We start from the raw sequence: 27,860 nt of genomic DNA, 5'->3' as shown, positions 1-27,860 counted from the left end.
ATTTTGGGCTTCTCTCAGCTTGATGAGCCAACATAAAGGACTCAATGATTAAGGAAGCTTGGAGCCTGCAAAACTCCTCACCCATTTACGTCAACAGCAAACGTTTACATGTTCAAGACCACTTGTGTGCACACTAAATGTGGATTTGAGGATTGGGTGATGTCACTTCTTTGTGATCACCCTTCTCTTTCCCAAAATGACCCCCTGTTTTTCTGTCTCCCACTCGGGAAGGATCCCCCACCGGAGAAGGCATAAAGCCCACGGCTAGGCCCTCCCGGGGCCTGAAGCCTTCATGGCGTTTTCCATCACCAGCAGCAACATGGAGCTGGAGCCGGAGAAGGGGCTGTGTGTCCGCAACAATATTGGGGACTGGCGGCTGAAATACGAAGAGCCGCGGAGCCGCAGAAACTCCATCCCCCCGGCAAAGATGCCCACCGCTAAGCACATGCTGGCATACCTGCCTCGGCCCCCCACCGAAACAAGCACCTACGGGACCTTTCCCCAGAAGGTAGGTGCGCCCAGCCGCTTCTGCCGGCTGCCTCTGTAAACCCTTCCTCTCTGTCGAAAGGTGTCCAGAGGGGGAATCCAAGTGCTCGCCCATCCTGAGGGCTCCGTCCTGGCTGGAGTAAACCGCTCCGGTTGCAAACTCAGGGGCTTGTTTGGAGGGAGGAGAGCTGGTCTTGCAGCAGCAAGCATGAATTGTCCCCTCTGCCAAGCAGGGCCTGCCTTAGTCTGCATTTGGATGGGTGACTACATGCGAGAGCTGCCTGCTGTGAGTTATTCCCCTTAGGGGATGCAGTTCAGCGATGGAGCATCGGCTTCTGTGCATCAAGTCCCAGGCTCAGTCCTAGGCAGAATCAACAGGTAGGGCTGGAAGAGGAAGAACCTCTGGGTAGGTTCCTTGCCGGTAACCTAGGATTGCCACTGCCAGTCAGGGTAGACACTCCTGAGCTAGATGGACCAAGGGTCTGACTTGGTATAAGAACATAAGAACAGCCCTGCTGGATCAGGCCCAAGGCCTCTCTAGTCCAGAACCCTGTTTCCCACAGTGGCCCACCAGATGCCTCTGAGAAGCCCACAGGCAAGAGGTTAGGGCATGCCCTCTCCTGCTGCTGTTCCCCTGCAACTGGTATTGAGAGGCATCGTTCCTCTGAGGCTGGAGGTGGCCCATCCACCAGAATAGTAGCCATTCACAGACCTGTCCTCCATGAATTTGTCTAAGCCCCTTTTAAAACCCTCCAAGCTGGTGGCCATCATCACGCCCCATGGCAAAGAAGTCCATAGATTAATTATGAACTGGGTGGAAAAGTACTTCCTCTTGTCAGTCCTAAATTTCCCAACCTTCAGTTTCATGGGATGACCCCTGGTTCTAGTGCTGTGAGAGAGGGAGAAACATTTCTCTCTGTCCACTCTCTCCACTGAATGCATAATTTTACACAGTACAACTCAATCATGTCTCCCCATAGTTGCCTCTTTTCCAATCTAAAGAGCCCCAAATGCTGTAGCCTAGCCTCATAAGGAAGATGCTCCAGGCCCATGATCATTTTGGTTGCCCTCTTCTGCACCTTTTCTAGTTCTACAATATCCTCCTTAAGATACAGTAACCAAAACTGTATGCAGTACTCCAGATGTGTCCACACCATAGTTTTGTATAAGGGCATTATAAGATTAGCAAATATCTGCAAATTTGGCCACCTCACTGCTTACCCCTACTTCTAGATCATTTATGAACAAGTGAAAGAGCACTGGTCCAAATACATATCCCTGGAGGACCCCACTTCTTACTTCCCTCCATTGTGAAAACTCTCCATTTATTCCTACCCTCTGTTTCCTGTCCTTCAACCAGTTACCGATCCACACACGAACCAGTCCCCTTATCCCATGACTGCTAAGTTTACTCAAGAGCTTCTGGTGGTGAGCTTTGCCAAAAGCTTTTTGGAAGTCCACGTATACTATGTCAACCAGATCACCTTTATCCACATGCCCGTTGACACTCTCAAAGAACTCCAAAAGGTTAGTGAGGCAAGACTGGCCCTTGCAGAAGCCAGGCTGGTTCTCCTTCTGCAAGGCCTGTTCTTCTCTATGTTTAACAATGTTTTCCTTAAGTATGCTTTCTATCAATTTACCCGGCACCAAAGTTAAGCTAACTGGCCTGTAATTTCCCAGATCCCACCCCCCACCCCCGATCCCTTTTTGAAAATTGGAGTTACACTGACTACTTTCCAGTCCTGTGGTACAGAGCCTGATTGTAGGGACAAGCTGCATACTTTTGCTAGGAAATTAGCAATTTCAAATGTGAGTTCCTTCAGAACTCTTAGGTGGATGCCATCTGACCCTGGCAACTTGTTAATTTTTAGTTTTTCAGGACAGTTTAAAACATCCTCTCTCATCACCTCAGATTGGCCCAGTTCTTCAGCCTCCAAGCCTATGAAGCTCAATTCTACAGAGGGTATATGGTCAGTATCCTCCGCTGTGAAGACAGATGGAAATAACTCATTCATCTTCTCTGCAATCTCCTTATCTTCCTTAATAATCCCTTTCATGCCCTCATCATCTAGGGGCCAACTGCCTCCCTGGCACGTTTTCTACTTGGGCAGGACTTCCATTTTCTGAAGGAAGTCTTCTTCCCTTTTATAGCTTCCCTGACTTTACTTGTTAGCCACGCTGGCGTCCTCCTGAACTTGGTGGTACCTTTCCTCCTTCTTGGTATACATTCCAAATGAGCTTCTATTATTGTGGTTTTAAATATGTCCCATGATTTCTGGAGTGATTTGTCCCTCCCGACATTCCCTTTCAGCTTCCTTTCAACCAGTCCCCTCACTTTTGAGAAGTTTCCTCTTCTGAAGTCCAATGTATAAGGCAGCTTCCAGTGTTCCTAGGACTGGACTGAAATAGCACCCCTTTGCCCCTTTAATTCACCACCCTTACTTCACTCACCCCTTTATTTCGCCATCCTTTTGCCCTTTGCAGGGGCAAACGGCAGGACTGCTTTCAACAGCTGGCACCTGCTATCTCTCCTCTCTGCACAGTTCCCCCCAGAACAGCGCTATGGGGAAGCACCACATGGTTCAAAGGGGAATTGTGGGGGAAATGAAAATTAGGTTTGTCAGGGAAAGCTTCACCCCCTCTGACTCCCCACCTAGACCCTGCAATCTGAACCAGACCATCTCCATAGAAAACATTTAGCACAACCCTAGTATGCATATTTCACACTTTTCATCTCAAAAGGTAGCTAACGGGGGGGGGATCATAACAAAGCAACTAAACATTTTTTTTTAATCAAATCACCAGCAACACAGTCCTAAATGGCAACTAAATCTGAACCCCAAAAGCTCCTCCAAAAAAAACAAACCAAAGAGCATTCTACATACAACTCATGTCTATACAGTGCTCAACACCTGGATGTGCCCAAATATGTCACCAGCCAAATTTCATGGGGCAGCGAGTCCCATAGTCTGGGCACCACTGACAAGAAAGCCCTATCCTGTATGTGCTCCCTCATTTCATGTGGCAGGGGGTTGCAGAGGATGGCCTTCTCCTAATTGCTACAGCATGCATGTGATAAGAGATGGTCCTTTGAGACCTAGGTCCCAAACTGTGTAGGGCTTTAAAGGTAAGAACAGCACCCAGAATTAGGCCTGGATTCAGACTGGGAGCCAATGGAGCGGAGGTAATATTGACATTATGTGATCAAACCAATGGGCTCTGGTCAGTACTCTTTGGAGACTTTTCAAAGACAGCCCCATGTAGAGGACGTAACAGTAGTCTAATCTGGAAGTGACCAGAGTGTGTGCCTCCTGCAGAGTAGCAGAGCAGAAGGTGGCCAAGGAGCAGTGTCAGGAGAGGGGGCATGTCCAGCACCCTGTGGGAGAAAGGGTGCTGGACTAGATGGGCCTTGGGCCCGATCCCGCAAGGCTGTTCCTATGTTCTTACATTCACTGCTAAGACTGCATTGTGCACCTCAGATGATAACCACTGTCTGCACCGGGGACGGCCAGCATTGGCCAGTGCTATTCTTGGGGGCCCCTCTCTTCCGAAGGAGTGGTGGCCCATGGGCAACTCCTCCGTCTTGATGGAGACACTGGGCAGACTATTGGCAGGCACCACTGCACCACAGCTAGCCTGCTCCACCCAAGGCCAGAGCACCCAACTTGCTTGCACATGATTCAGGAAGAGGCGGTCCTCTTCTGTAGAGTTGGTGTCACTAAGTGGTAAGGGATACCCACAACTATGAATGGAACACGTGCGCCCAGAGAGTACAACCTCACGGATTGGGGCAGTGGTGAAGAACACACATACTTCCCCAAAGAGGTGCTCAAAGGGCAGATAATGTGCACTCTGCACATCCCAAAGTGCATTACATGCCGATGATTTGCATTATGCACATCCCAAAAGAGGCACTCAAGGTACAGTTGATGTGCATTTCCAATCCAGACAGTCATTGCTACTCTTCGTTATCAATGTAACCGTGGGCAAATGGTTTTGCCTTGACTAAAATTTGGGGCAGGACAAACTTGCAGCTCTCTGCTGTATATGACCAGTGGCCATTCCTAGTTGCCACACACCAGGACTTCCAGGGTGTCATGAGCCTGGAATACCCTCACTTAGTTATCTTAGATCTTTGTCCTTTAGATCCAAAGGTGGGAATCTGGGCTGGGGCTGAGAACTTCCAGGATCAGCCCCAAAGAATGGCTTGCCAGTCTGGGAAGGGTGGGAAGACGAGAGAATTTCATGAGGATAAGCTCATTTTCTCTTGCAGCCCGAAATGACGGCCATTCCCATGGGTCCTTTCAATGAGGGCCACAAGCAAATGGAAGCCGCACCCGTAAAGAAAAGTGCCCTTGCGTGCAACTATGTTTCTGTATCCTGCAGCTCAAACATCCCCAACGACAGGTCAGCCCTCCTCCAGAGGAGGCTCAGCACAGTGGAGCAGGCCAGCTACAGCACAGTTGGGCCTCCCAAGCACCGGCCCAGCGTCTCCATCAACACAGAGGAGCTGCCCAAATACCATCGCTCCTCCAGAACTGACCCTCTGCCGCCTTCCGTGTTGCGTGAACTGAATGCCCGGCTTTATCCGCAGCATGCTCTCAGCGCGCCCAACATTATCAACTCCGCACGGAGCAAAACCCCGACCCGGAGTGTCATCTCGGTTCCCACCTCAGACAAAGGGCAGAGCCGGCGCTGCAAACTCATGGATGACGACCGGCAGTTTGGTTGGGGCAACAAACAGCAGCGTCAGCGCTACGTGACCAAGGTGGGCAAGTGCCAGGTGAACTTGGGCAACATTCAGGAAAAGAAGAGGTTCCTGTCGGACATTTTCACCACCATTGTGGATCTCAAGTACCGCTGGTTCCTCTTTGTCTTCAGCATGTGCTACATCATCACCTGGGTGGTCTTTGGCATCATATATTACTTTGACGCCTGGCTAAGGGACGACGTCAACCATATAGGTGACCCCGAGTGGAAGGCTTGCATCGAGAACATCGATAACTTCATCTCTGCCTTACTGTTCTCTGTGGAAAGTCAACGGACAATTGGCTACGGTTCTCGGATTGTGACGGCCAATTGTTCAGAGGGGGTCATCTTGCTCATGGCCCAGTCGATCATAGGTTCCATGATCGACGCCCTCATGGTGGGGTGTATGTTCGTCAAGATCTCCAGACCCAAGAAGCGTGCCCAGACCTTAAAATTCAGCAAGAAGTGTGTGATCTCGCACCGGGATGAGAAGCTCTGCTTGATGTTCCGCATTGGAGACCTCCGGGACAGTCACATGGTGGACGCAAAAATAAGAGCCAAGCTCATCAAGTCCAGGCAAACAAAGGAAGGGGAGTTCATCCCACTGGAGCAGTCAGAACTGAACCTGGGCTATGACACGGGGGAGGACCGCCTCTTCCTGGTGGAGCCACAGATCATCTGTCACATCATCAACGAGCTCAGCCCTTTCTGGGAAATGTCTGCGGAGGCTTTGAAGAGGGAACAGTTTGAGATCATCATCATCCTCGAAGGCATCGTGGAGGCCACAGGTAAGTACGCTGTACGTCACCAGGGCCAGATGCCAGGCTGTTGGCTTCTGGGATCTGGGGGAGCTGCCTATCAGCGAGCTGGAAGTAGGTCCATAGTCAAAACCGGGCCAAGATCCAATCCCCAGGCAGCAATGGAGGATCAGGAGAGCCAGAAATAGGTGTGTAGTCAGAACCAGGCAGGGACCAAGATCTAAGACTCAAGGTAAAGAGCAGGGGCTTAGGCAGCCAGCCCACACCACAGGGTTGCTCAGAGAGCAAATAGGAGTCCGTGTGTGCGTCTTTCTGGTACTGATAGCTGGTTTATTCTTCCCCGTACATAAGCTGATTTGATTGCCTAAACAAGGTTTTGTCATTGAGTTTTTACACTATCCAGGGGCAAAGAACTGATGCACAAATATCATTTATTTGGACAGGGGGAGAAGAGAGCTAAAATAGACCCCTGGCAAATCTAGTTCAGGCAATAGTTTGTGTGAGATGGGTGTGTGTGTTTAAAAAGAGACAAAACAAACCCACCATCCTAAGGGTAGTAAATGTGACCATTTATTACAAAATGCACAAGTGGTAGCTCAGAAGTCCACCAGAACACAAAAGGATTAAAATGCAGCAAGGCTGGTCTGACTCTGGTGCCACCTGGTGGCCCTTGGACTTTAAAAAAATGGGGGAAACGTTGGGAAAGGGAGCAACGGGATGGGAGATTTGTGTATTTAATCAATTCCCCGTTCTTTTATCCAACGCAGAGTCCTTGATGAAAATTAAAAACAATCCAACTTCAACATAAAGAGTTCCAAGATGAACATTAACTGTAGACAAAGTTTTGGAAAGAAAGGAAAGATTTAAACACACCACTGACTGGCTTCCTTAAGAGATAACTCTGCTAACTGTGCAAAGAGGCCCCTTTGAAAGTGGGGGCTCTCTTATATTTAGCAGGGAGAGAGCAACTGTCCCTATTTAAGAGACTGCCTTCTTCGTTAGGAATTCCGCTGCCTATTAAGATCTTCCAGGAGGAGGTTCGTCTGAGGGTGCCACCGGCTCATCTGGTGATAACTCAGAGGCGAACCTTCTCTGTCCTTGCCCCAGGGCTGTGGGGTGCACCTCCTGCTGGCATTGGGGCTGCTCCATCCCTGTTGACCTTTAGGAAACAACTGAAGACACATCTCTTCAGCCAAGCTTTTTATCATCATCATCAATTTACAACCACTAGCCAGCAAAAACAGAAGTAACAAATATGTCCAATACAAGAATCGGTAAACAATGCTAAAACACAGTAAAACAAAATACAATCACTCATAATAAATTACTTAAAAACAGTAGACAGCTCTCGCAGTTAAGTGCTTAGTTGGGACCTTAACCTACTGGCAATATAGAAAAATTTGGCTACAGTTTTTGTAATCTCAGAGCTTAAATCCACGAGACAATAATATGTATAAAAGAGCTCACACCTTCCAGGAAATGTGAGTAACAGAGGGGAGATAAGTTCTTCTCTGGCATCCCAATACAAAGAACAATATAGCAAAACATGGGTGACAGTTTCCAGGAGGTCAGCACCACAAGGGCAAAAAACCGTAACAGGATGATCTTTAGCAAACCTCCATTCCAAAAGAGAAGAGGGCAACACATTTAACCGGGCCCGAGCAAGGCAAGCTTTTTAGCTATTTGGCAGTTTTATGGGTATTTTAATTTGAACTTTTAATATGTTTTAAGTTGGTTTAAAATGTTCTTGGTTGGTTGTAATGTTGTAAACTGCCTAGAGACTTGGGTAGTGGGCGGTATACAAATATGCTAAATAAAAATAAAATAAAATAAAATAAAATATTCAGCCCAGCAGAGCCTGTCTCCATTGGCTGTGCCTGTTGTTTCTTTTATGGGCCGTGAGCCCCTCTGGCACCAGGAACTATCTTCTCATTCCTTTTGCTATGTAAACGTCTTTCAACTTTTGGCCAAGAAGTAGTATGTAAATATTATTTTTTTAAAAACAGCTGTAAGACATAAATAGGTCAAATATAGATGAGGAATACACAAAAACTTTCAATCCATTAAGCCTATAATTAAAAAATGGGTGCTCAATATCTTCTTCCAGATATGGTTTTTACAGTTCAAAGTGAAAGAAATTCCCTGCCCAAATGCCTTAAAAATGGCCACTGCACCCTCATAACTGGCCCGTGCTTTTAGAATTGCAGGTCCCTTTTGATCTACGCACCAGATACCAAATTTTCCTGGCCCAATCACTGATCAACGGTGGATCTGGGTTTTCATGGCTATCTGCATCTTTTGATCTAGGGTTACCCGTATTGTTCCTCTTTCTTGCTCTCCCAAAACCATTTAAAGGGAAGGTGTGTGGTGTTCTGGGGATACAATTTCCTCTTACTGTCCCAGTTTCTTTCCTCCATGTTTGCAAAACCACTGGATGACTTTGCAGACTACTGACCCTCCTTTCTTGCAGGCATGACATGTCAAGCCCGGACGTCATACACAGAGGACGAGATCCTGTGGGGCCACCGATTTGAGCCCTGCATGTCCCTGGAAAAAGGCGCCTTCCGCGTGGATTACACAAGGTTTGAGAAGACGTTCGAAGTCCAGACCCCGGTGACGAGTGCGAGAGAGATGTACGAACTGCGGGAGATGGAGAACCAGGACCAGTCCACTCTGAGCTTGTATTGGGACCATCTGGTGCACCCTTGCCTTTCGGCAGAGCTCAACAGCGAAGCCCGGCACGGGGATGGTCCCAGCGAGGAAGCCCTCTCCGGGCTGGGCTTCCCCAACATCACCGAAGAGGAGAGAAGCAACGAATACCCGGACCAGGAGGCCAGTGTCTGAGCAAGCCATTGCTGGAGGAGGTTTCTGCTCAGCCCAGCAGCAGCAAGGAAGAACCCCGTGGTCCTGAGGTTGGTGGGAAAGGGTGCACACTGCTTTTAGGCACCCCGCTTCCTTGTGCAGTGTCAAAGCTTTCCTGGTGGAGCTGTGCAGAAAGTCGGCTGGCCCAAGTGTTATCTTGCTGGTGCGGACAAAAGCCCACAGAGGTCTTTGTCCTGCTGCCGCCGACTGCTTCAGGGGAACCTTCACATCCCCTGGCTGTGGGTTTGCTGAGTGACCCTGCTGTCTGTAAAACAAGCTTGCACTAGAACGGAGCTCTTGGGGCTGGACCCCTATCAGAGCCGCTTGTGTTCCTGAAGAGATTTCTGACTGGGTGTCCCCGCTTCTGCAAGCAGAAGCCAGAACCTGTCTCTTTGGGCGGTGGGGGTGGGGCATTACTACTTTTACAGAAGCATACCCATCCCTGTCAAAGCTGGGAAGCTGGTGCTGATCTGCATTTTTTTCCCCTGCAGCAAAATAAGCCACGGGAAAAGCTTGGGTGGTCCACATCAGCATCCTGGGGGTTGCTCGGGCCTCTGGCCGCCCCATCTCTATGCCATGTACTGCCGGTGCCTGGAGCCGCTGCGTCCCCAGCCACAACTCTGGGCCCAGAGGCGGAAGTGTCTCATCTTTTTTACAGTGCCATACAGAACTCTGGTGGATGTCCCCCCTCCCGCTGCTCCCCCCCCCCCGCCTAGCTGATCTTGGCCGTTCCCTTTTCTTTGCCTAATGGGAGCCTTTCACTCCCCTGAACTCATCTTCTGGTTCCTGTACTGTGGCTGCAGCCAAGTGGAATTATTTTTACATGATCTTTTGTAACATGGAGGGGGGTTTCAGCAATCAAATAAAGCTTCTTCTTGAACAGCCCCGCCGAGTGATTTATATGGTGTACCTTCAGACCTTTTGGATGTTTTGCAGAATGTTTATCCACCTCATGAAATATTGAAGGGGTGTATGTGAGAAATGGACGGATGGATGGATAGCAGGAGGACGTGTCTTTGGATTTTTAGAAGCATGGGGGGAAATGAGAAAGGAAAAACAATCTATTACATTGGAGGCAAATTAAAATGTTTGTAGCATTGACCTATCCATCCTCCAGACTTAGGCTGGCCTGTAATTACCTGTAGAATCAGCAGTAGGGGTGTGACAAAGCACGATTCGGCATCCGAATCACAGGCACATCCCTTTAAAATTGAATCATGGGTGCATCCCTTTAAAATTGAGGGCTTGCACAGCTCCTTTGACACGGAGGGGAACAGGTCCATACCTGCTCCTCTTCCAATCGCTGCCACTGCCATAATCAGGACGCCCCCCCCCCCCCGCTATGCCCACGCACCAGCAGGGCATTACCCAGCTGTCCCTGCACAACACCATCACACACATGGCCTCCGCACACACACAGCAGCCATTTGCATGGTCAGCACAGTTTCTGACAGTAGGCCTGAATTAAGTACTTTTATTTCTGATCATACAGTCCAGATTTAGAAGACCAGTTTGTTCTAAGAGTGATTAATTCAAACAAACCAGGATCAAACCAGAGTTTCAGATTCCAGTTTAACCAACCACGGTTTCCCAAGTTCAGTTGTCATACTGACAAGTTTGCCTTGAAAAACTTTCTTTGGATCTAGGTGCCAGCCTCAAGATTTGGGAGCCAGACAGTGGACTTGATGGCTGACATTAATGAGGAAGGGTAAATGGGCTTCCCTGTAAAGAAAAGATTTGATCAGACACACTCTGCCTCTGAATAGCCTAGTGTCTAGGCATCACAGTTAAATTTCTAGGTGCCATGGCCCCCTGGTGCCTGGGATTTGTCAAGCCCTGACGTACCAGGGAAATGCAGTTTAATATCAATACTGAAAGGGCACTTTTCAGTCTCCTCCCCTTACAAATGGTGTATGGAAAAGCAGGCTCACTGGGGCTCATTCTCACGATGACATTCCTGGGTTTGTCATCCTATCGGAACTGGTCCACCATCTTACAACATTCCATGCAGAAAGAACAGTAAGTCATTTCTGGATATTGCAGAAATAGGAAGTTTTCTTTCTTTTATTGGGAACACTGGAAGTTAAGGAGAAAAGGCAGAAGAAAGCTCTTCTGTCTCCATCCTTCTAGTGGGCACAATGGCTTGGGAGGGCACAGGTCTGGAAAGCGGGGGAAACAGGACTCTTTCCCTTCTGGTTAGGACCTATGGTCTGACTCAGTACCAGGCAGCTTCCCAAGAAAGAAGGGGAAACAGTGTGAGAACAGAACAAAGTGGTGGGCAATGAGTTCCTTCCAAAGCTGGAGGAAAGAAGCCATCGCTGTCCGTTTGTTTTATCATTTATTTAGTGCATTTTTATGCCACCCCATCTATAAATCTTCGGGCTGTTTACAATTTTAAAACACAATTAAAACCTTAAATCAATTAAAACTGTTAAAACTATAGATAAAAGCTTTCAAACTTAAACTCTGAAACTAAGAACTAAAAGCCTGATTATACAAGTATGTTTCCAACTTTCTCTTAAACACACGCCAGGGATGGGCAGGCTCTGGGTTTGTTTGAAAGTGTGTCCCAAAAGGCCCGCTTTGGGGTCACCACCAGATGAGCTGTTGTGTTCTTTGGAAAGATTCTCTCAGCTACGGATCCCTGTTTACCCCTCTCTCCTCCTGAATGTACTCTGAACAAATTTGGTGACTCGTTGTTCAGTTGTCTTGGATGGAAGAAAGGGGCTGTCAGGCTGGACTGCAGCTACGCTACCCACCTCCAGGAAGAGGTAAGACGACAAGGTTGTGTGCCCACAGCACAAACAGAACCCAGGTGGCTGCCCTACCCTGGGTCGGACTGTTGGTCCATCTAGCCCAGGGCAGTCTACTCTGATGATGGCTCCCCGGGTCTCCGGCAGACAGAGATTTCCCCCAGCTGTGCCACTGGCTTGGAATGGGAGGTGCCAGCCTGACCGAGGAACCTTCTGCAGGTTTGACTACTGAGCCGGGATTCCAGCCCCGTTAAGCGGAACCTGAGTAGCTCCGCATAATGCTCCAGAGTAGAACTTTAGAAACCGGTGGCAAGCACTGCAAACCTAGGCAACATATGAGAAAAGATACAGAGACTGAGGAAAGATCAAATAATTTGTGGGAATCATTTCTGAAGATGTTTGGATGTTTCAAAGTGACTTGTTCTATTTAAAAGAGAGAGACTGGCATGCAGTTTCAAGGCAGCTACGGTATAAGGAAGTAATAGTTACCTTATTTCTTAAGCAGGTCAGGCCAGTCTCAGACAATAGATCATCTTCATGGCGGGTCACAAAAGGCAATTAGAGGCTCACCCAGCACCACTTCAACAGCCAGACCGCCCACCTGAAATGTGGAGTGTGGTCCTCATCAAACTTTGCATTATTTGCACCCATTTCAGTTGGAGGATTTAAAAATAAATCTATCAAACTTTAGCATAAATCATCAAGAAGACTACTATGGCAACCATATAACCTCCAAGAATATGAGGCAGAAGGTACCAGGTGCAGAGTCAGTAACCTAATTCAGATTGCTTCTACATATTTAATTTATTAAAAACTTAAGAATGAAAAAAATTGAACATCAGGTAGCAATTGCTGTAGCTACTAACTAGAAAGAGGAAGCCAGTAGTTATTAATGAGAAGCTGCTGCCAGTCTGTGAAAGACAATACTGAGCTAGATGGACCAATGGTCGCACTCTGTATATGGCACAGGAGTGTAGAAAGGTTGGATTGGGCCCAGAGACAAAATTTTAAAATGCCCCCCCCCCCCCCCCGAAGCTCAGTTCATGAAGTAATCTTAAATGAGGCTCAATAGTGGTAACAAAAAGCATAGTAAAAGTTATATATATATATATATATATATATATATATATATATATATATAATCTATGTGCCACAATAGAACATCTAGAACATCATCCTGAATTATTTTTTAAAAGGTTTTGTAAATTGTGGACGATGCAAGTCATTTGATGGTACCAGAGAAAGACATGCTGTTCAGGTAGCTCCAGGTCTTAACACTCACATCAGTTCCGGAGGATGAATACAAGTGAAGGAAGCCCGGGCGGGTGCGCGGCTGGGGGAGTCAGTCATGTGACTTGCCTCCGGGGGCCCCCCCAAGGCAGTGGGCCCCCAGACAACTATCTCCCCTTGCCCTATTATAGTTACGCCCCTGATATGGCAGCTTCCTATGTACCCCTTCTTTAAGGAACAAGAATGGATTAATTAAGGGCTGATTCAGAAATGCTACAGCTGTGTAAGTGAACAGGAAGCAATCAATTAGAGGAGCAAAAATGGAATCCACTTTAAAAGAGAGGAGCAAGGAAGCTTTTAATTAAGGCACAGCTGCCTTTAAAAGCCTGCCTCGGTAGTGCTTTGGCAGTCTGCAACTGGATTTGAAGACGTGCATGAAAAAACTCACCACAGATCAGTATGGCAAAAGGATGATTGTGACAAAGGCTGCAGTCTTAAACCCACTTATTTAGGATGCAAGTTCAACATACTCCTAAGTAAATATGTAACCACAACCTAATCCTGCCCGGGGGGGAATTAGGGGCTAATGGCAAAGCAGACTCAGAGGCAAACGTGTTTGTAATTGTTTGTGGAGATAAGCATTGTTGTAGAACAATTGTGCCTGCTTATGCCAACCATTACAAACCCTCTTGTTTCGTGTATACAGCCCCTTGTAAACATCCCGACGAAGCAGTGAAAGGCAAGAGGGCCTCCTGCGGCTGCAACAGCGCCTTGCTTAGGGACACAGGAAGCCAGAGCCTCGGTCCATCCCGCTCAGTACTGTCTGCCCTGACTGGCAGCGGCTCTCCGGGGCGGGAGGCAGGAGCCTTTCTCAGCCCTACCTGGAGAGGCTGCTGCCGGGGAGCGAAGCCGGGGCCTTCTGCTCTCCCACTGCACGGCGGTCCCATCCCCTGCAGGGAAATCCTCACAGCACCCCCCTGCGCGGACACTTCTTCCAAAGCACCTGCAAACCCACCCCCCAAGCCTTCTCAGCTTTTTAGGATTTTGACGTTTTCGTCTGTTTTTGACTTTTAGATGGCCTCAGTGGTGTCAAGATTTCGTGTGTGTGTGTTTGTTTACCGCCCAGAGACAAACCTTCGGGGCGGCGTACAAGGGGCGGAGTGAGGAAATGACTAGCATGCCCGGGCTTTGCTTGCCTCTGCGTGCCGCTCTAGCCCTCTCCCTCTCGCTGGTCTGCCGCGGTGCACGCTGGGGGCGGGCTGACGCGGCTGGACCTTCCCGTGGTGCCTTGCGCGGCGGAACGGAGGACGAGGAGCCGCCGCGCTGCTCGAGGTCGCTCATGGCGGAGGCGCCGGGCTCGTCGCTGGTGGCGGCCGTGCTGGCCTGCGCGGCCCCCATTGAGAAGGAGCGGCTCCGCGGCCGCGTCTCTGGCCTCTCCTGCCGGGTGGAGGAGCTCAAGGTGCGGGGGGCGGGGCTTGTGGGGGGCGGGGCCTGAGGAGGCCAGAGGGGCCCCGCCCCAGCCCTCGGGGTTTCTGATGGGAGGGAGGGAGTGTCTCTGAGCATGTGCAAAATGCCTTCCTGGGAGGGACTGCTGCTGGTGTGGTGCTTAAGAAGAAACTGCCTCGGAGCATGTACAGAGTTCTTTTCTGGTGGAAAGCAATTGCTGCAGGGAGCTGAGCTCTGGATATTTCCTATATTGCGTCCTATGTGTGTGTTTTGATCTGCCATTTTTCCGAGGCACTTGGGAGGTGCACAGGGCTCTTTTGCCCACCCCCGTTATCCTCACAACAACCTTGTGAGGTAGATTAGTTGAAGAGATGCTGGCTAGCCCAAAATCACACAGCAAATCTGTTTTGTGGACATCTCATTGGGTGCATGTTTTGTCTGCTTGTGGTACTTGGGATTGAATGCATGTTGCTTTGGTGGGACTGGCACACGAGGAGTCCTGCCTTTCGTTAGCTGACTGAGTTGTGAGGCATGCATGGTCCAGTTCTGTGATTCCGGGTGGGTTATGCTGACTCGCCTACTTGTCTCTCCAGGGTGAGGTCTGCAGCATGATCAACCAGAGATATGTGGAGTTTCTGCCCAGCATGCAGAGTGCCGAGGAACTGGAGTCCCAAGTGGAAGAGCTGTCAGGCAAAATGGACCAGCTGAAGACCAGGATTGAGAATGAGGTGATCACATGAAGCAAAGCCATGCTGTATGTCAGTATGAGGCAGCTAAAATGGCTAGGAAACCTGTCAAATTATTTGAGATCATGAGATTTGGAAATGATAGCAGCATTCATAAATTTCTGAACTTTATGGTGCCTGGAATTCATGAAAAAAGTGCCCCTCCCACTTCCTTAAATGACAGCCAGATGTCTCCAGATGCATCAAAGCATCCACAGGAGATAATCTTTAATTGCCAGCCCTTCAACAGACATATGTTAAAAAAAAATAGCTAGTATCACACTTGTTTCCCATGATGGCTTGAGTTTGTTTTTGTGGCTCTTCTCCAGGTCCAACAAGATCTTAATGTGGCCATTGCAGAGTTTTCAGAGTTGAAGCAGCAACTGGAGAGAGATACTCTGATCCTGAGTGTGTTGAAGCAGCTCATGGAGGTGAATGAAATGGGAACTCTCTTCTCATTGCTTTCTTGTCTACTTGTCGTCTTTTGAATATCTTTTCCAAATCCTCTTAGTTAACAGTTGTTTCCCTCTTTTTTTAGTTTGATACTTCTCTTAAACAGTTCAACGCCTTGTTGCCACAGAAGAAATATGTGCCTGCAGCTTGTCATTTGAACAAGGTAATTCCAGGCATGTGTGAGAGATGCATTTTCTTATATCCCATGCTGGGATTTACTGTGTGGGACTTACTGTATGGAACTCTCTTTCTCTGCCAGGCCCGTAGGAGTCTGAAACTGATGCAGTCCCGCCAGGGCTTTGAGCTGAAGATCCTGAAAGCCCTGGGCAGGGAGATGGTCATCCAAACCGCAAACATGATCTATCTCTTGGGTCAAGAGTGGCAGCAAATGGCTGTCTGGAAGCTTCCTCTGTCAAAAGGTTTGGGGGCTTTTTGGATGTAGTTTTGGGGAATGGGTGTGAAGGGGGAAGACCTTTGACACTGGGGATCCTCATCACAGCTTGAGACTATGCCTGTGTGTTGGCACATGTTTGCAAGGTTAAGGCTTTGATTTGGATAGATTCAGCTGTTTGCCTTACCTCTGATGAAATAGGATTGATGAGGGAGTGGTCCTTAATGTGGGCTTGTGGACCACATTAAAATACTTTACTTTATCCCTTGGTGGTTGTGACTAGAGCATTGGGCTGGATCTGGCTCAAACTCCTGTTCAGCAGCTTGTGGCTGTGGGCAGGTCCCTCTTTCTCCACCCTGTCTGCTGCCTGTTCTGTCAACAGCCTTGTGAGTTATTAAGCCCATTGTGCAAATGAGGGAGCTTTACAGTGCATTTCACACATGCCAGAAGCATTCTATAACTAAGTAACAAAGGCTGTCTTTATCCTTGGGTAGCCGCACACACCTATGTGACAAGCATTCGATATGTCAGCAGTTTGCGGCCCAAAAGGTCTTCTGCAATGTCTGCCTTTAAACTCTTGGCTTTCTTGTTGTGTTTTGACACCCTTATTATTTCCAGCTCCCAAGCACCAGAATCAAAGTTGTAGGAACCAGCATCAAATCTCAAAGCATGTGAGATTTTAGGGCTAGATAAGCCACCTCTTCTTGCAGCCTGCCTGAGATTGCATAAACTGGGATGGATTAAGGACCTGGCCAGCCATAAGTACAGGGGTTCTGAAGCTTGGGCCCCAGAGTGGTAGGACTACAATTGCCATCATCCCCTAGCAGGGGATGATGCGAGTTATGGTCCAGCAACATCTAGGAACCCGAGTTTCAGAAACCTTGCCAGGGTCTGTTGCCAGTGGGCTGGCCTGAATATTGGACAGGGCTGCTTAAGAGGTGAAAAATCTCTGGGGCTTGTGCAGGCTGTTTTCTTGTGTGCCGTGACCTCCCCTAGCTTTCCTGCCTGGTTTTTCCCAGGTGCTGCCTGGGAGCCATTTGAGCCATCTGTTCCCAGCAGTTCAGCATGCTCTGCTGGTGGCTGCACCCTGCTGCACTCACCTCCCCTGGCTCTCTCTGTGTTTCCGGGCCAGTGAGCTGCCTGGCAGGAAGATAATGAAGCACCATTTAAGTTCAGGGAGGACCAGTATTTTCTTGCCTGTTTGAGTTTGACATTGGTTTTATCCCAGCTGATGGCAGAGTCTGACCAGCACATCAGAGCAGGGCGGGGAGCAGTGCTGTTGCCTTCCATGAGGCTGGAAGCAGGATCCTGGATTGGAGGGTCCAGCAAGGGGGTTTCTTCTCTTCTTCAAGCCAGTGACAATGAATACCTGCCCCACATCTGTATTTGTGCTTGAACAGACTCGTAATTCATATGCGCACATTATCTCCACTGACTGCATGTCAAGCAGGTGTTCTGCTGCTGAGCTATAGCCTTCTCCTCGGTGGTCTTGGACTATAGCAGACTCCTCTGCAAAACTGCCTGTTCTGAAAGCTTGAGCAGCAGGCAAGACAGAAAGTGTCTGCCAGGGCTCCTGAGTCATTTCTCTTGAATGGTCCTAAGCCTTAATGGTTGCTGTCTCTGTGCCCTCTTTTGCTTAGAGATTGGCAGCCTGGAGTCAGCCATGCAGACAGAGTTGCGTTTGTGCACAGCACTGCCCGAGGAGGACGTGGCCACTGGCCCAACAGTGGCATCTGTGCTGCAAGCATTGGCTATCTTGGGTGAGCTGCGCACAAAGTTCAAACATTTTGGTAAGTCATTTTCCATCATGGATTATTGACCGTCCTCCTGTGTCTGATGGTGGGAAGGGCTTGACTTTGAAATCCACACACACCCTTTGCTTTTGTCCAGCGTTTCCTAAACTTTGTCTAGTTTGGGATGAATTGAATGAAGGTGATGAAGTGGCCATAGTCCGCAAAAACTAAAATAAAAGTGTTACGCCAGGGGTGTAGAGAGTTGGGTGTAACTGATGTGGTGTAATTGTTCAAGTTTACACAGAAGAGAGTAGTGCAATGAGATATTTTAGTAGGTGCAAGGCCCAGTTTAACTGAACTGCAAAGAATGTCTCCCTTGGGGCCAGCATTTCAGAATTCTTCTCTTGACTGCTGTAGAAGGAGCCACTACAGCTACCCTCGTTCTGGCAATAGCTTCATTCCTAAGCTGAGCTTGGCCAGGTCAAGGGGCAGAGGAGAAAGGGAAGCTGCCATGTACTGAGTCAGATTGTCTACACCAGGCCTGATCAGCTTTGGCCCCCCAGCTGCTTTTGGACTACAACTCCCATAACCCGAGCTTCAGTGGCCAATAGCCAGGCATTATGGGAATTGTAGGCCAGCATCTGCAGGAGGGCTGCAGTTGAGCAGCTCTGGTCTACACTGACCGGCAGCTGCTCTCCACGGTCTCAGGCAGGCGTCTTTCCCAGCCCTACCTGGAGATGCTGCCAGGGACTGAACTGGGGGCCTTCTGCACACAAAGCAGATGCTCTCCCACTGAGCTACAGCTCCATCCGCAAAGGTGGCATACATGGGTCTCCCCACACCAAGACCTGCTTAGCTTTAGCAAGGTGGCTGTATCATGTGCCTGGAGACCATGCTCTGGGACCATAGTTTGCGGGGGAAAGGGGAAATGCTATCCGGCCGCCTCCTGCCCGTTGCCTTTCTATCTGTCCTGACAGCCGCTGCCTCCCGCTTTCTTTGTGCCAGGACAGTTACTGCTGAAGAACATCCTCAAGCCACTGATCTCTCACCCGTCGCTGCAGCCCGTGCTGGAGGAACGGGCAGATGCTGCCATCACGCTGCGCTTTGAGTCTGTGGGCTGTGATTCGGGCCAGCCTTCTCCTGTGGAGGTCTTTGCGAAGATGAAGTTGGTGCTTGAAGTTCTGCACAAACATCTGTTGGGTAGGGAGGACCTCTCAGTTTGGAGGGGTGGAAGCTGGTGTGTCCGGTGCCGTCGGAGTGGATTGTGAGCCAAGGAGGACACAGTAGCACAAGGCTAGGCAAACTTGGACCACAAGTAGAGGCTTGTAAAACTCTGGCAAACATGGAGAGAGCAAATAGAGAAATATCACTCTTGTGGTGATTTTTAAATTGGCTTTACAATGTTTTGTATTAACATTTTAAAAATACTGTAAGCTGCTTTCAGCATTATTTTGTAATGTTAAGATGGGGTATGAATCTTGAAGAGAAATATTTCCTCCTCCTTAATTCCAGTCCTGTTCCTTTAACCCCAGACGTGCCACTTGATCAGTGTGCTGAAGAGGAGAATTCCAGACCCATCTTGGCAGAGGAGCTGGGCAACGTGATCTGGAAGGAGATATCGGACAGCCTCATTCAGGACTGCTTGGTGCATTCGATCCCGAACAGCAGCAGCAAACTGGGACAGTATATTGAGGTGGGGGTCTCTCCCTTGCCACTTGAGGGCTTCGGAAGGGTGGAAAGGCTGTGGGGACAGCTGCTTGGACCTGCTTCCATTGCTCCCAAAGTTGGCTTCTTGGATTGTTGAGATAGTCTTACTTGATGGCAGTGAACTTTGAAATGATGCCAGTGCTGTTGTCTTGGGTGTGCCTTTCTTACTCCTTCCTCATACTGAGCTGGTATCTGTGTTTTCAGTGCTGGCGCACACTAAACAGCTGCTCTGTTGCTGAGCCTCTGTAGTGCCTGAGAGACACTAGGGCATTGATTTCACTTGGCTGGCTGGTGAATGGAGTGATTCATAGTTGACTTAACTATGGATTCTAAGCTCAAGAGCTCAGCACGCAGACACACACTCCTCACCAGCACGCCCCACACTCCCGGCAACAGTCCTAAACCCTCTTTAGAATTGGCAGGGTAGTCAAGCCTCTTACTTGACATGGTTAAAGCATTGTCAGATATTCCATGAAGAAAGGCTGCTGCTGACGCTTAAAGAATTGGCCTGCTGTCTACTTAGCACAACTGCCTTTTACAACTGACTCTTGTTGCTCTTACTTTCCTATTTTTGGTTAATTTTGCACCTATAGGCTGACCTGGATGTTCCAGGATGAAAGCCCCAGAGAAGAAACATTCAGTGTATCCTCTCTAATAAAACGCTTGGTGTCCGTCCGTGGACGGACACCAAGCGTGTGTCCGTGCCTCCATGCCCTGTTCTGCGCCTGCGCGAAGCGCAGGCGCAGAACAGGGCAAGGGAGACACGCTCGCCGGCACCCGGCAGCCATCTTGGGCGGCCAGAAGCGGCCGCCCTGAAGAAGCCGGAGAGGAGGCGGCGGGAAAGTGACCGAGGCGGCGGCGGAGCCGCCGCCTCGGCCAAAATAGGTGGAGGCCGAGGGCGGAGCGGAGGCCATGTAACCTTAAAAAAAAATTTACTCCCGCGGCCGCCGCCGCCGACCGCCCACCCTCCCTCCCAGCTGCCGAGTCCCCCTTACCCTGGCCGACTGCTGTCGGCCGAAGACAGCCCTTAATCTAAGAGGCAGAGAGGAGCTCGCAAGCAGAGCTCCTCTCTGTGCAAAGCCTCTTGCCGAACTGCCGCTTTGGGCGCTTGCGTCCCTTGCACCCAAAGCGGCAGTTCGGCAAGAGGCTTTGCACAGAGAGGAGCTCTGCTTGCGAGCTCCTCTCTGCCTCTTAGATTAAGGGCTGTCTTCGGCCAACAGCAGTCGGCCAGGGTAAGGGGGACTCGGCAGCTGGGAGGGAGGGTGGGCGGTCGGTGGCGGCGGCCGCGGGAGTAAATTTTTTTTAAAAAGTTACATGGCCTCCGCTCCGCCCCCAGTCTCCGTCTCCCCGGCCTGGCGGGGGCAAGTGCCTGGGCCGATTTGGCCCTTAAAGGTAGGGGGGGAACGGCGGAGGGAGGGGGAATGGCGGCGGGGGGCCAGGAGCGCTGTTACTAGCGCCCGTTATTCAACGGGCCAAAATTCACTTGTTATTTATATTTATAGAAATCTCACCTAACATCTAGTAGTCTATTACCGTTATTGAAAAGTTTGTTTTATTGCTTTGCAATAGCAGCCAACTGATTTGTTCTTTGTAATTGGCGCAAGTATTGAACTTGTTGAGGATTATTTGTTTTTCTTCTCTGTTTCAGGCTGGTTTCATACAATCACAAGGATCCTGGTTAAAAAGTTAATCAGGATTAATGAGCCCTGTGGAGCTGATGGTGAGCACTCAGAATTTCAGGGCAATCCTGGTTGAACCACTCTGGTTAACCAGGATAGATAACTAGGTTAATTATCTGTCCTGATTAACTGAGCACCCTGAAATTTTCAGTTCTCACAATCGGCTCCACAAGATTCACTAATCCTGATCAGTTTTTTTAAAAACCAGGATCCTTGTGATTATGTGAACCCCGTCCATGTTAATGCTTTAAAAAGACTTAAGGACTTTGAGTCTGAAAAAGACTTCTTTGGCCCATATTTGAACGAATAGCTGACCCCAATTTTTTTAATGGGCTAGCTGCTGGATCCTGCCTCTGTTCCAAACCTACATAGCATGCTTCTGCCTGAAGTTCTCTTTTCACTCCTCACCCCAGGTAATTAAAGCTACCGAGGAGTTTGAAAAAGCCTTGAAGGACATGCAGTTTCTAAAGGAGGATTCCACCGACTTGTTGACATATGCCCAGAATGTCAACTGCCATTTTGCAAATAAGAAATGCCAGGACGTGATCGTGGCAGCGAGGCATCTGATGACGTCTGAAATACACAACACTGTGAAGGTACCTGCGCAGCAGACCCTCCTGGTGTTCCCAAGCCATGCCACCTGCCGTTAGCTCAGTACTGTTTGCTCTCTCCCTCCTGCCTGGCATGGGCCTCTTCCTGTGGGCTGGGTGCTGAGCTGCAGTTCATCTGCCCTCTCCTCTCCCCTCCCAGGTCACCCCAGACTCTTCAGTAATTCTACCCAAGCTGCCTGTCCCTGGAGCAGGCGACCAGACCCAGGTCCTCCCAGCCTCCAGGGCTGCTCCCGACCAGGTGGCACATGTGGAGAACGAGACCAGGCTCAGCCGGCACACCTTTTCATTCCCTGCTTGCCGCATCAGTGAATCGGTACAAAAGTTAATGGCGCTGGCTTATCAGACGCTTCAGGAGGCCCTGGTCAGCACGGATCAGTGGTGAGGACTTGGGATGAATTTCTTGGGCAGATTCTAAGGAGAGGTTCAGCGGCAGGAATCAAGAAGAGGTTGCTCCCGTTTTTGAAGAGCAGAGCTCTAAGGCGGAATCGGTTGGGAGGGCGTCGCGGAGGTTTGGAGGGGGCTGACTTGGCATTTCTTGCTCAGTGGGTGTCCTCTCTAATAACCTGGCATCGTTAGCTGCAGGGCCCACCTCAAGTCCTTGCACGGAACTGGATATCCAAATAGAGATATGGCACGGTGATCCTGACTCCTTGTGAAAATCCCCTCCTTCTCTTAAAAATATAATCTTCAAAATCCATGTAACGGATTAGATAATTCTAATCAGTTATATGGATTTTGAAGATTATATTCTGTTTTAATTGCAGAAAATCCCCTGACTCCTTAAAAATGGGTCCAAAAGATCAAGAACAGCCACTAGGACAGAATATGTTGATTTGTGAGGTGGCAAAGTTACCACGGGAATGATGTGGAGAGACATGGTCTCCACTGATCGCCTACATCAGTGGTTTTTGTTTAATAAGAGGGCTATCTTCATACAGGTCATTCTTGCTGCTCATGTGGAACTGTGCACACTTGTGACTGATTATTTTCTGCCCACATCTTACATACTAGAAAATAAGTATTGGATATATGGGTTTTCTTAATGCACTGCATTGACATGGGGTGCTTGGTGGCCCAGGGGCCAGAGTAGCTTGCCCCAAAGTGGCTTGTGTAACCTTAACCTTGAGTGCCTCTTGGTTCAAGGCACACCTGGAGCCAGTGGAGTGTCCCTCACCCTCTCCAGAGCTTGCTGCATGAACTTGACCCAGGCCCACCCTGCAGCCGGTGACTTCTCAGCTGACACGCACTTTTGCAAACGGTTGGGCTCTGGTGCTGCCTGTTAGTTATAATGCAAATAACTTGTCTCTCTTTCCTCTCCCCAACAACCTTTTGGGCAGCTACTTGGAGCTCTTCTATTCTGTGCGGAACATCTTCCATCTTTTCTGTGATGTGGTACCGATGTATCACAAGTGAGTAGTGGGGAGTGTTGCTGGGGAGGGAATCGGCTCAGCTGTGGGACACGGTGGAGGAGTGGGCTGTCAGGGGCTGAGTGGAGCTTCTGAGTTGGGGCTCTGTCCCCCTGGGTACCAGTTGCTCTCCAGTTGGGCTTTGGGCATGATCCCAGGGAGGCCACCTTCCCAGGCCCATCAACTCCCTGCTCTCTGTGGGGTTTTTTTTTTTGAGGCGTAGATGGAGCGGAGGACCTGCTGGCCTTATTACGCAGGAGGAAATGCTGGCATGGTTTTAGGAATGTTGGCATCTGCCTTCTACCGAGTCAAAAGATTGGTCCATCTAGCTCAGTCCTGTCTACAGGAGGGCTGCACAGCTTCAGCCCTCCTGCGGGTGTTGGAGTTGAACTCCCATAATTCCTGTTGGCCACTGGGGATGATGGGAGTTGTAGTCATCCAAAAACAGCTGGAGAGTCCAAATTGTGCAGTCCCTGGCAGCAGCTCTCCAGGGTTTCAAGCAGAGAAGGGTCTTTCCCGGCCCTGCCTGGGGATGCTGCTGCTGCTGCTGCTGCTGCCGCCGCCGCCAGGGATTGAGCCTGGGGCGTTCTGCATGCCAAGCAGCTGCCCTGACCCTGAGCAACAGCCCCATCCCTTTAGGGGGGAAATATCTCACAGCCAACAGCACTCACGTGTAGCCACCCACGCCAAGGCAAGCCCTCTCTAGCAAAGGGGACAGTTCCTGCTTGCTGCTGCAAGACCAGCTCTCCGCCCCACCCCGACGCTTGAGAACAGCTGCTCTCCTCCTCCTCCTCCTCCCTCTCCCCCCCCCCACCCAGGGAGAACCTTCAGAAGCTCCCCCAGCTGACCGCCATCCACCACAACAACTGCATGTACATTGCACACCACCTCCTGACCCTGGGCCACCAGTTCCGGGGCCGCTTGAGTGACGGGATGGTCACCTTTGTCGACCTGGTGCCTGGCTTCCGGAGACTTGGTGAGTCTGGAGCCAGCCGGCTTCTGAATTGATGTGGGGCTCCCCGCAGGTGCGAGGACCTTTGGTTGGGGTGGGGGATGGAGATGCTTGTGCAAGAGCATGCCACGTATTGGGAAGCAGCTGAGAAACGTGCGCTGGTTTTGCGGCCCCTGAAACCCAAGAGTCCGGGGCTGAATTCTCCTCCTAGCATCCATCCTTCCCCCTTTCCCCCAGGAACGCAGTGTTTCATGGCCCAGATGCGAGTCCAGAAGGGAGAGCTCCTGGAAAGACTCACCAGTGCAAGGAATTTCTCCAACGTGGATGATGAAGACAACTATTCGGCAGCAAACAAAGCCGTGCGGCAGGTTAGTGGAGACAGAACTCGGCAGGGAGCAGCCTTCACAGGCTCTTGGGGAACTGGCTGTTTGCGAGATGCGTAACTGATGCCTCCTTGGAAGGCAGACCTCGGCTGGGGGCCACGGTGGGAGAGGACTCTGGCTGTCACGGCAGGCGCCTGTAGGGAGTGGGGTGCCTGGTGGGCTGGCCCTTTAGTCTGACCCAGCAGCTGGCTCTTCCGGCATCCTTGGGAGGTCTGAGCATCTCCTCATCGCTCCCTTTCAGGTCCTGCATCAGCTGAAGAGGCTGGGCAAAGTCTGGCAAGACGTCCTCCCGGTGCACGTCTACTGCAAGGCCATGGGGGTGCTGCTTAACACGGCCCTTGTCGAGATCATTAACAGAATCACTGCCTTAGAGGTGAGGCTCTGTGGGTCGTGGCTGGCTGGGGTTTTCCTCCAGGTCCAGCTGCTTCTCCTGCTGCAGGCAGCTCTGTCTTCTGCCCACTAGGTCCAGCTTTCAGGGGGTGGGAGCCAACTCCCGTGAAGTTTGAAGGAGCGATCCTGCTCAGTGTTAGGTGTTCCATTCCACTCTTGGTCTACCTAGGTGTGCTTATTTTTGTTTTGTTTTTAATGGTTAGAAAAGCGCTTTAACTCATGACCGGGTTTGCATTTTGGGGGTTAAGGTAGCTACTTTTGAATTGTGTGGGTTAGGTCTGTTTGGTTTGTTTGTATGAGTAATGGCCCCTTTAGAAATGGCCACCCTGCCTATCCAGGAGTTTGATTTGAACATTCTGGTGCGGGGTAGGCATTTCCCAGCCGTCTCCCTCATCCTGCAAATTAGCAGGACTGCAGGGATTCTAAACTTGGGTCTGCAGATGTTGTTGTTGTTGTTGGACTTCAGCTCCCAGAATCCTCTGGCAATACGTGGCTGGGGGTTCTTGAGTTGAAGCCCAGCTGCATCTGGGGGCCCATGTTTGAGAGCCCCTGCATTATTGGTCTGGCAGGCTTATGTCCCACCTTTCTTCCTCCTCCGAGGACACTTCCAGACAGAATTTGAATAAAGTTTCTGGTTTCAGCCGGGTGGGCTTCCATATGCAGATTCTCCGCCCTAGAACAAAGCAACAGGATCCCATCTCCCCTGATATCTGCACCACCCTGGTGCCTGTTAGATTTCTCCGGGGAGAGGAAGGTGTCACTGTGACAGCACAAGGTTGATGGGCAAAATGTTCCCCAGCCAGCTGATCAGCCAGCTTCTCCTTTTCCTGTGGAAGTGCCCTGGGTGTGTGGCTTGGAACCTGGTTGTGCTGCTGAGCTGCTGGCAGGCTGGGAGAGGCAGATGGTGTTTCTTTCTATTTTGCGTTGGAGAGGGTGCTCACTCTTGTTTGCATTGCAGGATATCTCTGCTGAGAATGCAGACAGGCTGCACGTGCTCTGCCAAACCATGGTTGACGAGGGGCCCCTGGTGTTCACCCCCCTGCCGGAAGAGAAGCAGAACAAGCGCTTCCAGGAGGAGGTCCCGGTCTACGTGCCGAAATGGGCGACGTTCAAAGAGCTCATGCTGGTCCTTCAGGCTAGCCTGCAAGACATCCTGGACCGGTGGGTGCTCCTTGTACGCTCTCCCTAGCTTGTGGGGTGGGCCGACAGAAAGAGGGAGCGTAGCTAGACCTCTCATCGGAGGAGATGACAGCTGTGGAGCAGCACGTGACACAGGCTGGCCTGAACACGTGTTCTGTTCCCCTGCTCTTGATCAAACATTTTCGCCAAAGAAATCCACATCTTGACCTCCAAAGTAAGCAGTGCTCATTCGTTGCTTATTTTGCACAATTTATCTTGCTTGTAGGACCCCAGTTTTGAAGAACTTAGCATTGTTAATTTTAAACATGGGCTTTTGGAAAGGACTGGAGGGGAGGGACAGAAAGTCAGATTCAGACAAGGGAACCGTAGCAAGGGGCCAGGCTGAGGAAGCCGTGCAGGTTGCTTAACCCCTGCTTGGCTGTCCCCTAGAAAGCTGTGGATGGAGGCTTCGCAAGGCTCACGAGGCCCCCTCCCATCTGCTTCTGAATAATACCCTTTGCCCTTTCTCTCTCTCTTCCTCCCTCAAAGGTGGGCAGACAGTAAAGGGCCCCTTGCGGCTGAATTCTCCCCCAGCGAGGTGAGGAACCTCATCCGAGCCCTGTTCCAGAACACAGAGCGGAGGGCTGCTGCGCTGGCAAAGATCAAGTAGCTTTAGCATCCGATGTGCACCCAGAAATGTCTTCCTGAGGGTGCTGTGGCCTCCCTCATCCAACCCGCCCTTGTTCTCATGAGCAGTCCTTCCGGGCTCTGTGTGCGCAGGTGCCTCCTGGAGGCCAGGCCCAAAGGATCTGGAGAGCACCCACCGGCGTGCATTTGCCAAAGCAGGACAGCCGCTGTGTCCCCTCTGGCCTCTGCTGCGTGGTCCCACCACACCTGTGACCTGAGCATTTCTGACGGGTCAGATCTTCACTCCAGGCGCCCATGTGCCTGTCTTGCCAGTGCTTCGCTTTCCCAGTCTTCGGGTCTGCTGGAAGGATTGGCAAGTGAGCCAAGGCACTACCTCTGCCCGGAGTGGGGTGGGGGGAGAGGAAGGGGGCGCACTCAGCAGGTGGGGTAGTTTGAGATTCCTTGGCCAGCAGCATCTATGCAGCTTCTTTTGAGGGGAGGCACCCTTTTCCTGTATCTTACCTCATCTCTTCCTTGCAAACAGCTTCTGAAGCACGCAAGACGTGTGTGTGTGGGGGGGGGGAGAATCTGAATGGCCTTTTTAAGGCTCTTGAAGTGCCAAAATCTTGTAGTTTAACAGCTGCTGCCTTTAGCGCATTCCAAGCAGCAGGCCGAGGGTGAGGGTGGGCGAGGGCCGCTCCGTCTTTCAACACTCTTCTTAAATTGAGCATTCTCTTCTTGAGTTGGTCTCGGTGTCCTTAAGCCAGGCTGCTTGCTCCTGTGTGCCCTCCCCCTTCTGACGGGGCAGGCATCACTCCTGCAGCACCCTCTCCCTCCCTCCATGAATGCAGCTAGTTGTCTCCTGTTGGTTAACATGCAAGTGCTTGGACATCTGAGGGGGATGGATGGCAGTCTGTACACCCCCACCACCCCCTCCTCTCTTTTCATGGGCATATTTATTCTTTAGCATTAAAAAACAATTTCTTTGTCCTCAGAGGTTAAAAATCAGCCACTGCCCTGTTATTAGATTGAAAGGGTGGAACACCCCCCCCCCCATCATCCAAAAAAAGGGGGAGATGTGACTGAATAAATGTGTCCTTTTGCAATAAAGTAATTTTGTTAGAGTATCATGCTGTTTGTGGTGTGCGTCTCCGTTTTAACTGCACTCTGTGGAGGTAATTTAAAAGTGTGTGGAATGGAGCTTTAAAGGTAAAGTGTGCCGGCAAGTTGACTCCTGGCGCCCAGAGAGCGCCATAGTTGTCTTTGGTAGAATACAGGAGGGGTGGACCATTGCCTTCTCCTGTGCAGTATGAGATGATGCCTTTCAGCACCTTCCTGTATCGCTGCTGCCTGATATAGGAGTTTCCCATAGCCTGGGAAACAGACCAGCGGGGATTCAA

At 50.2% G+C, this 27,860-nt stretch overlaps 2 protein-coding genes and 1 long non-coding RNA gene across 7 annotated transcripts; 2 read left to right on the top strand and 1 right to left on the bottom strand.

The window, feature by feature from the left end:
- The first annotated feature begins 9 nt into the window (after window positions 1-9).
- Window positions 10-9,728, top strand: LOC128333846 (G protein-activated inward rectifier potassium channel 4-like). 4 transcript variants are annotated; one of them, XR_008311088.1, is made up of 4 exons: window positions 10-508; window positions 4,760-6,023; window positions 8,464-8,905; window positions 9,347-9,728. XR_008311088.1 is itself a non-coding variant. In XM_053269868.1 (3 exons), the coding sequence occupies exons 1-3, from the start codon at window positions 293-295 to the stop codon at window positions 8,835-8,837; spliced, it is 1,533 nt and encodes a 510-aa protein (XP_053125843.1). In that variant the 5' UTR covers window positions 10-292; the 3' UTR covers window positions 8,838-9,728. The 4 variants fall into 4 exon arrangements, 3 of the variants coding, with proteins under 3 accessions (XP_053125843.1, XP_053125842.1, XP_053125844.1); XM_053269868.1 differs by having other exon boundaries at window positions 5,081-6,023; window positions 8,464-9,728; XM_053269867.1 differs by having other exon boundaries at window positions 8,464-9,728.
- LOC128333847 (uncharacterized) lies at window positions 6,553-14,028 on the bottom strand. Of its 2 annotated transcripts, none has more exons than XR_008311090.1 (3): window positions 13,720-14,028; window positions 12,098-12,209; window positions 6,553-7,999 (listed from the first exon to the last, which is right to left on the bottom strand). It is a non-coding gene; the product is annotated as an uncharacterized LOC128333847 (long non-coding RNA). The 2 variants fall into 2 exon arrangements; XR_008311089.1 differs by lacking the exon at window positions 6,553-7,999 and adding an exon at window positions 10,196-10,577.
- ZW10 (zw10 kinetochore protein) lies at window positions 14,001-27,587 on the top strand. Its single transcript, XM_053269866.1, has 16 exons — window positions 14,001-14,297; window positions 14,878-15,012; window positions 15,339-15,440; window positions 15,548-15,625; window positions 15,722-15,881; window positions 17,494-17,643; window positions 18,592-18,786; window positions 19,119-19,279; window positions 21,386-21,568; window positions 21,723-21,961; window positions 22,921-22,992; window positions 23,808-23,965; window positions 24,179-24,309; window positions 24,566-24,697; window positions 25,673-25,875; window positions 26,383-27,587. The coding sequence occupies exons 1-16, from the start codon at window positions 14,007-14,009 to the stop codon at window positions 26,501-26,503; spliced, it is 2,511 nt and encodes an 836-aa protein (XP_053125841.1). The 5' UTR covers window positions 14,001-14,006; the 3' UTR covers window positions 26,504-27,587.
- The last annotated feature ends 273 nt before the right edge of the window (window positions 27,588-27,860 follow it).

This window comes from Hemicordylus capensis, chromosome 8 (assembly GCF_027244095.1).
Source record: "Hemicordylus capensis ecotype Gifberg chromosome 8, rHemCap1.1.pri, whole genome shotgun sequence".
Classification (NCBI taxonomy): Eukaryota; Metazoa; Chordata; class Lepidosauria; order Squamata; family Cordylidae; genus Hemicordylus; species Hemicordylus capensis.
Note: the sequence above shows the minus strand (reverse complement) of the source record. Positions and strands in the feature narration are given on the sequence as shown.

Coding starts and splice junctions, on each gene's coding strand:
- LOC128333846 (XM_053269867.1), top strand. CDS start 293: ATGGCGTTTTCCATCACCAGCAGCAACATGGAGCTGGAGCCGGAGAAG. Junction 509..4,759: donor ACGGGACCTTTCCCCAGAAG/GTAGGTGCGCCC, acceptor TTTCTCTTGCAG/CCCGAAATGACGGCCATTCC. Junction 6,024..8,463: donor AGGCATCGTGGAGGCCACAG/GTAAGTACGCTG, acceptor CCTTTCTTGCAG/GCATGACATGTCAAGCCCGG.
- ZW10 (XM_053269866.1), top strand. CDS start 14,007: ATGACTAGCATGCCCGGGCTTTGCTTGCCTCTGCGTGCCGCTCTAGCC. Junction 17,644..18,591: donor CACAAAGTTCAAACATTTTG/GTAAGTCATTTT, acceptor TCTTTGTGCCAG/GACAGTTACTGCTGAAGAAC. Junction 18,787..19,118: donor TCTGCACAAACATCTGTTGG/GTAGGGAGGACC, acceptor CTTTAACCCCAG/ACGTGCCACTTGATCAGTGT.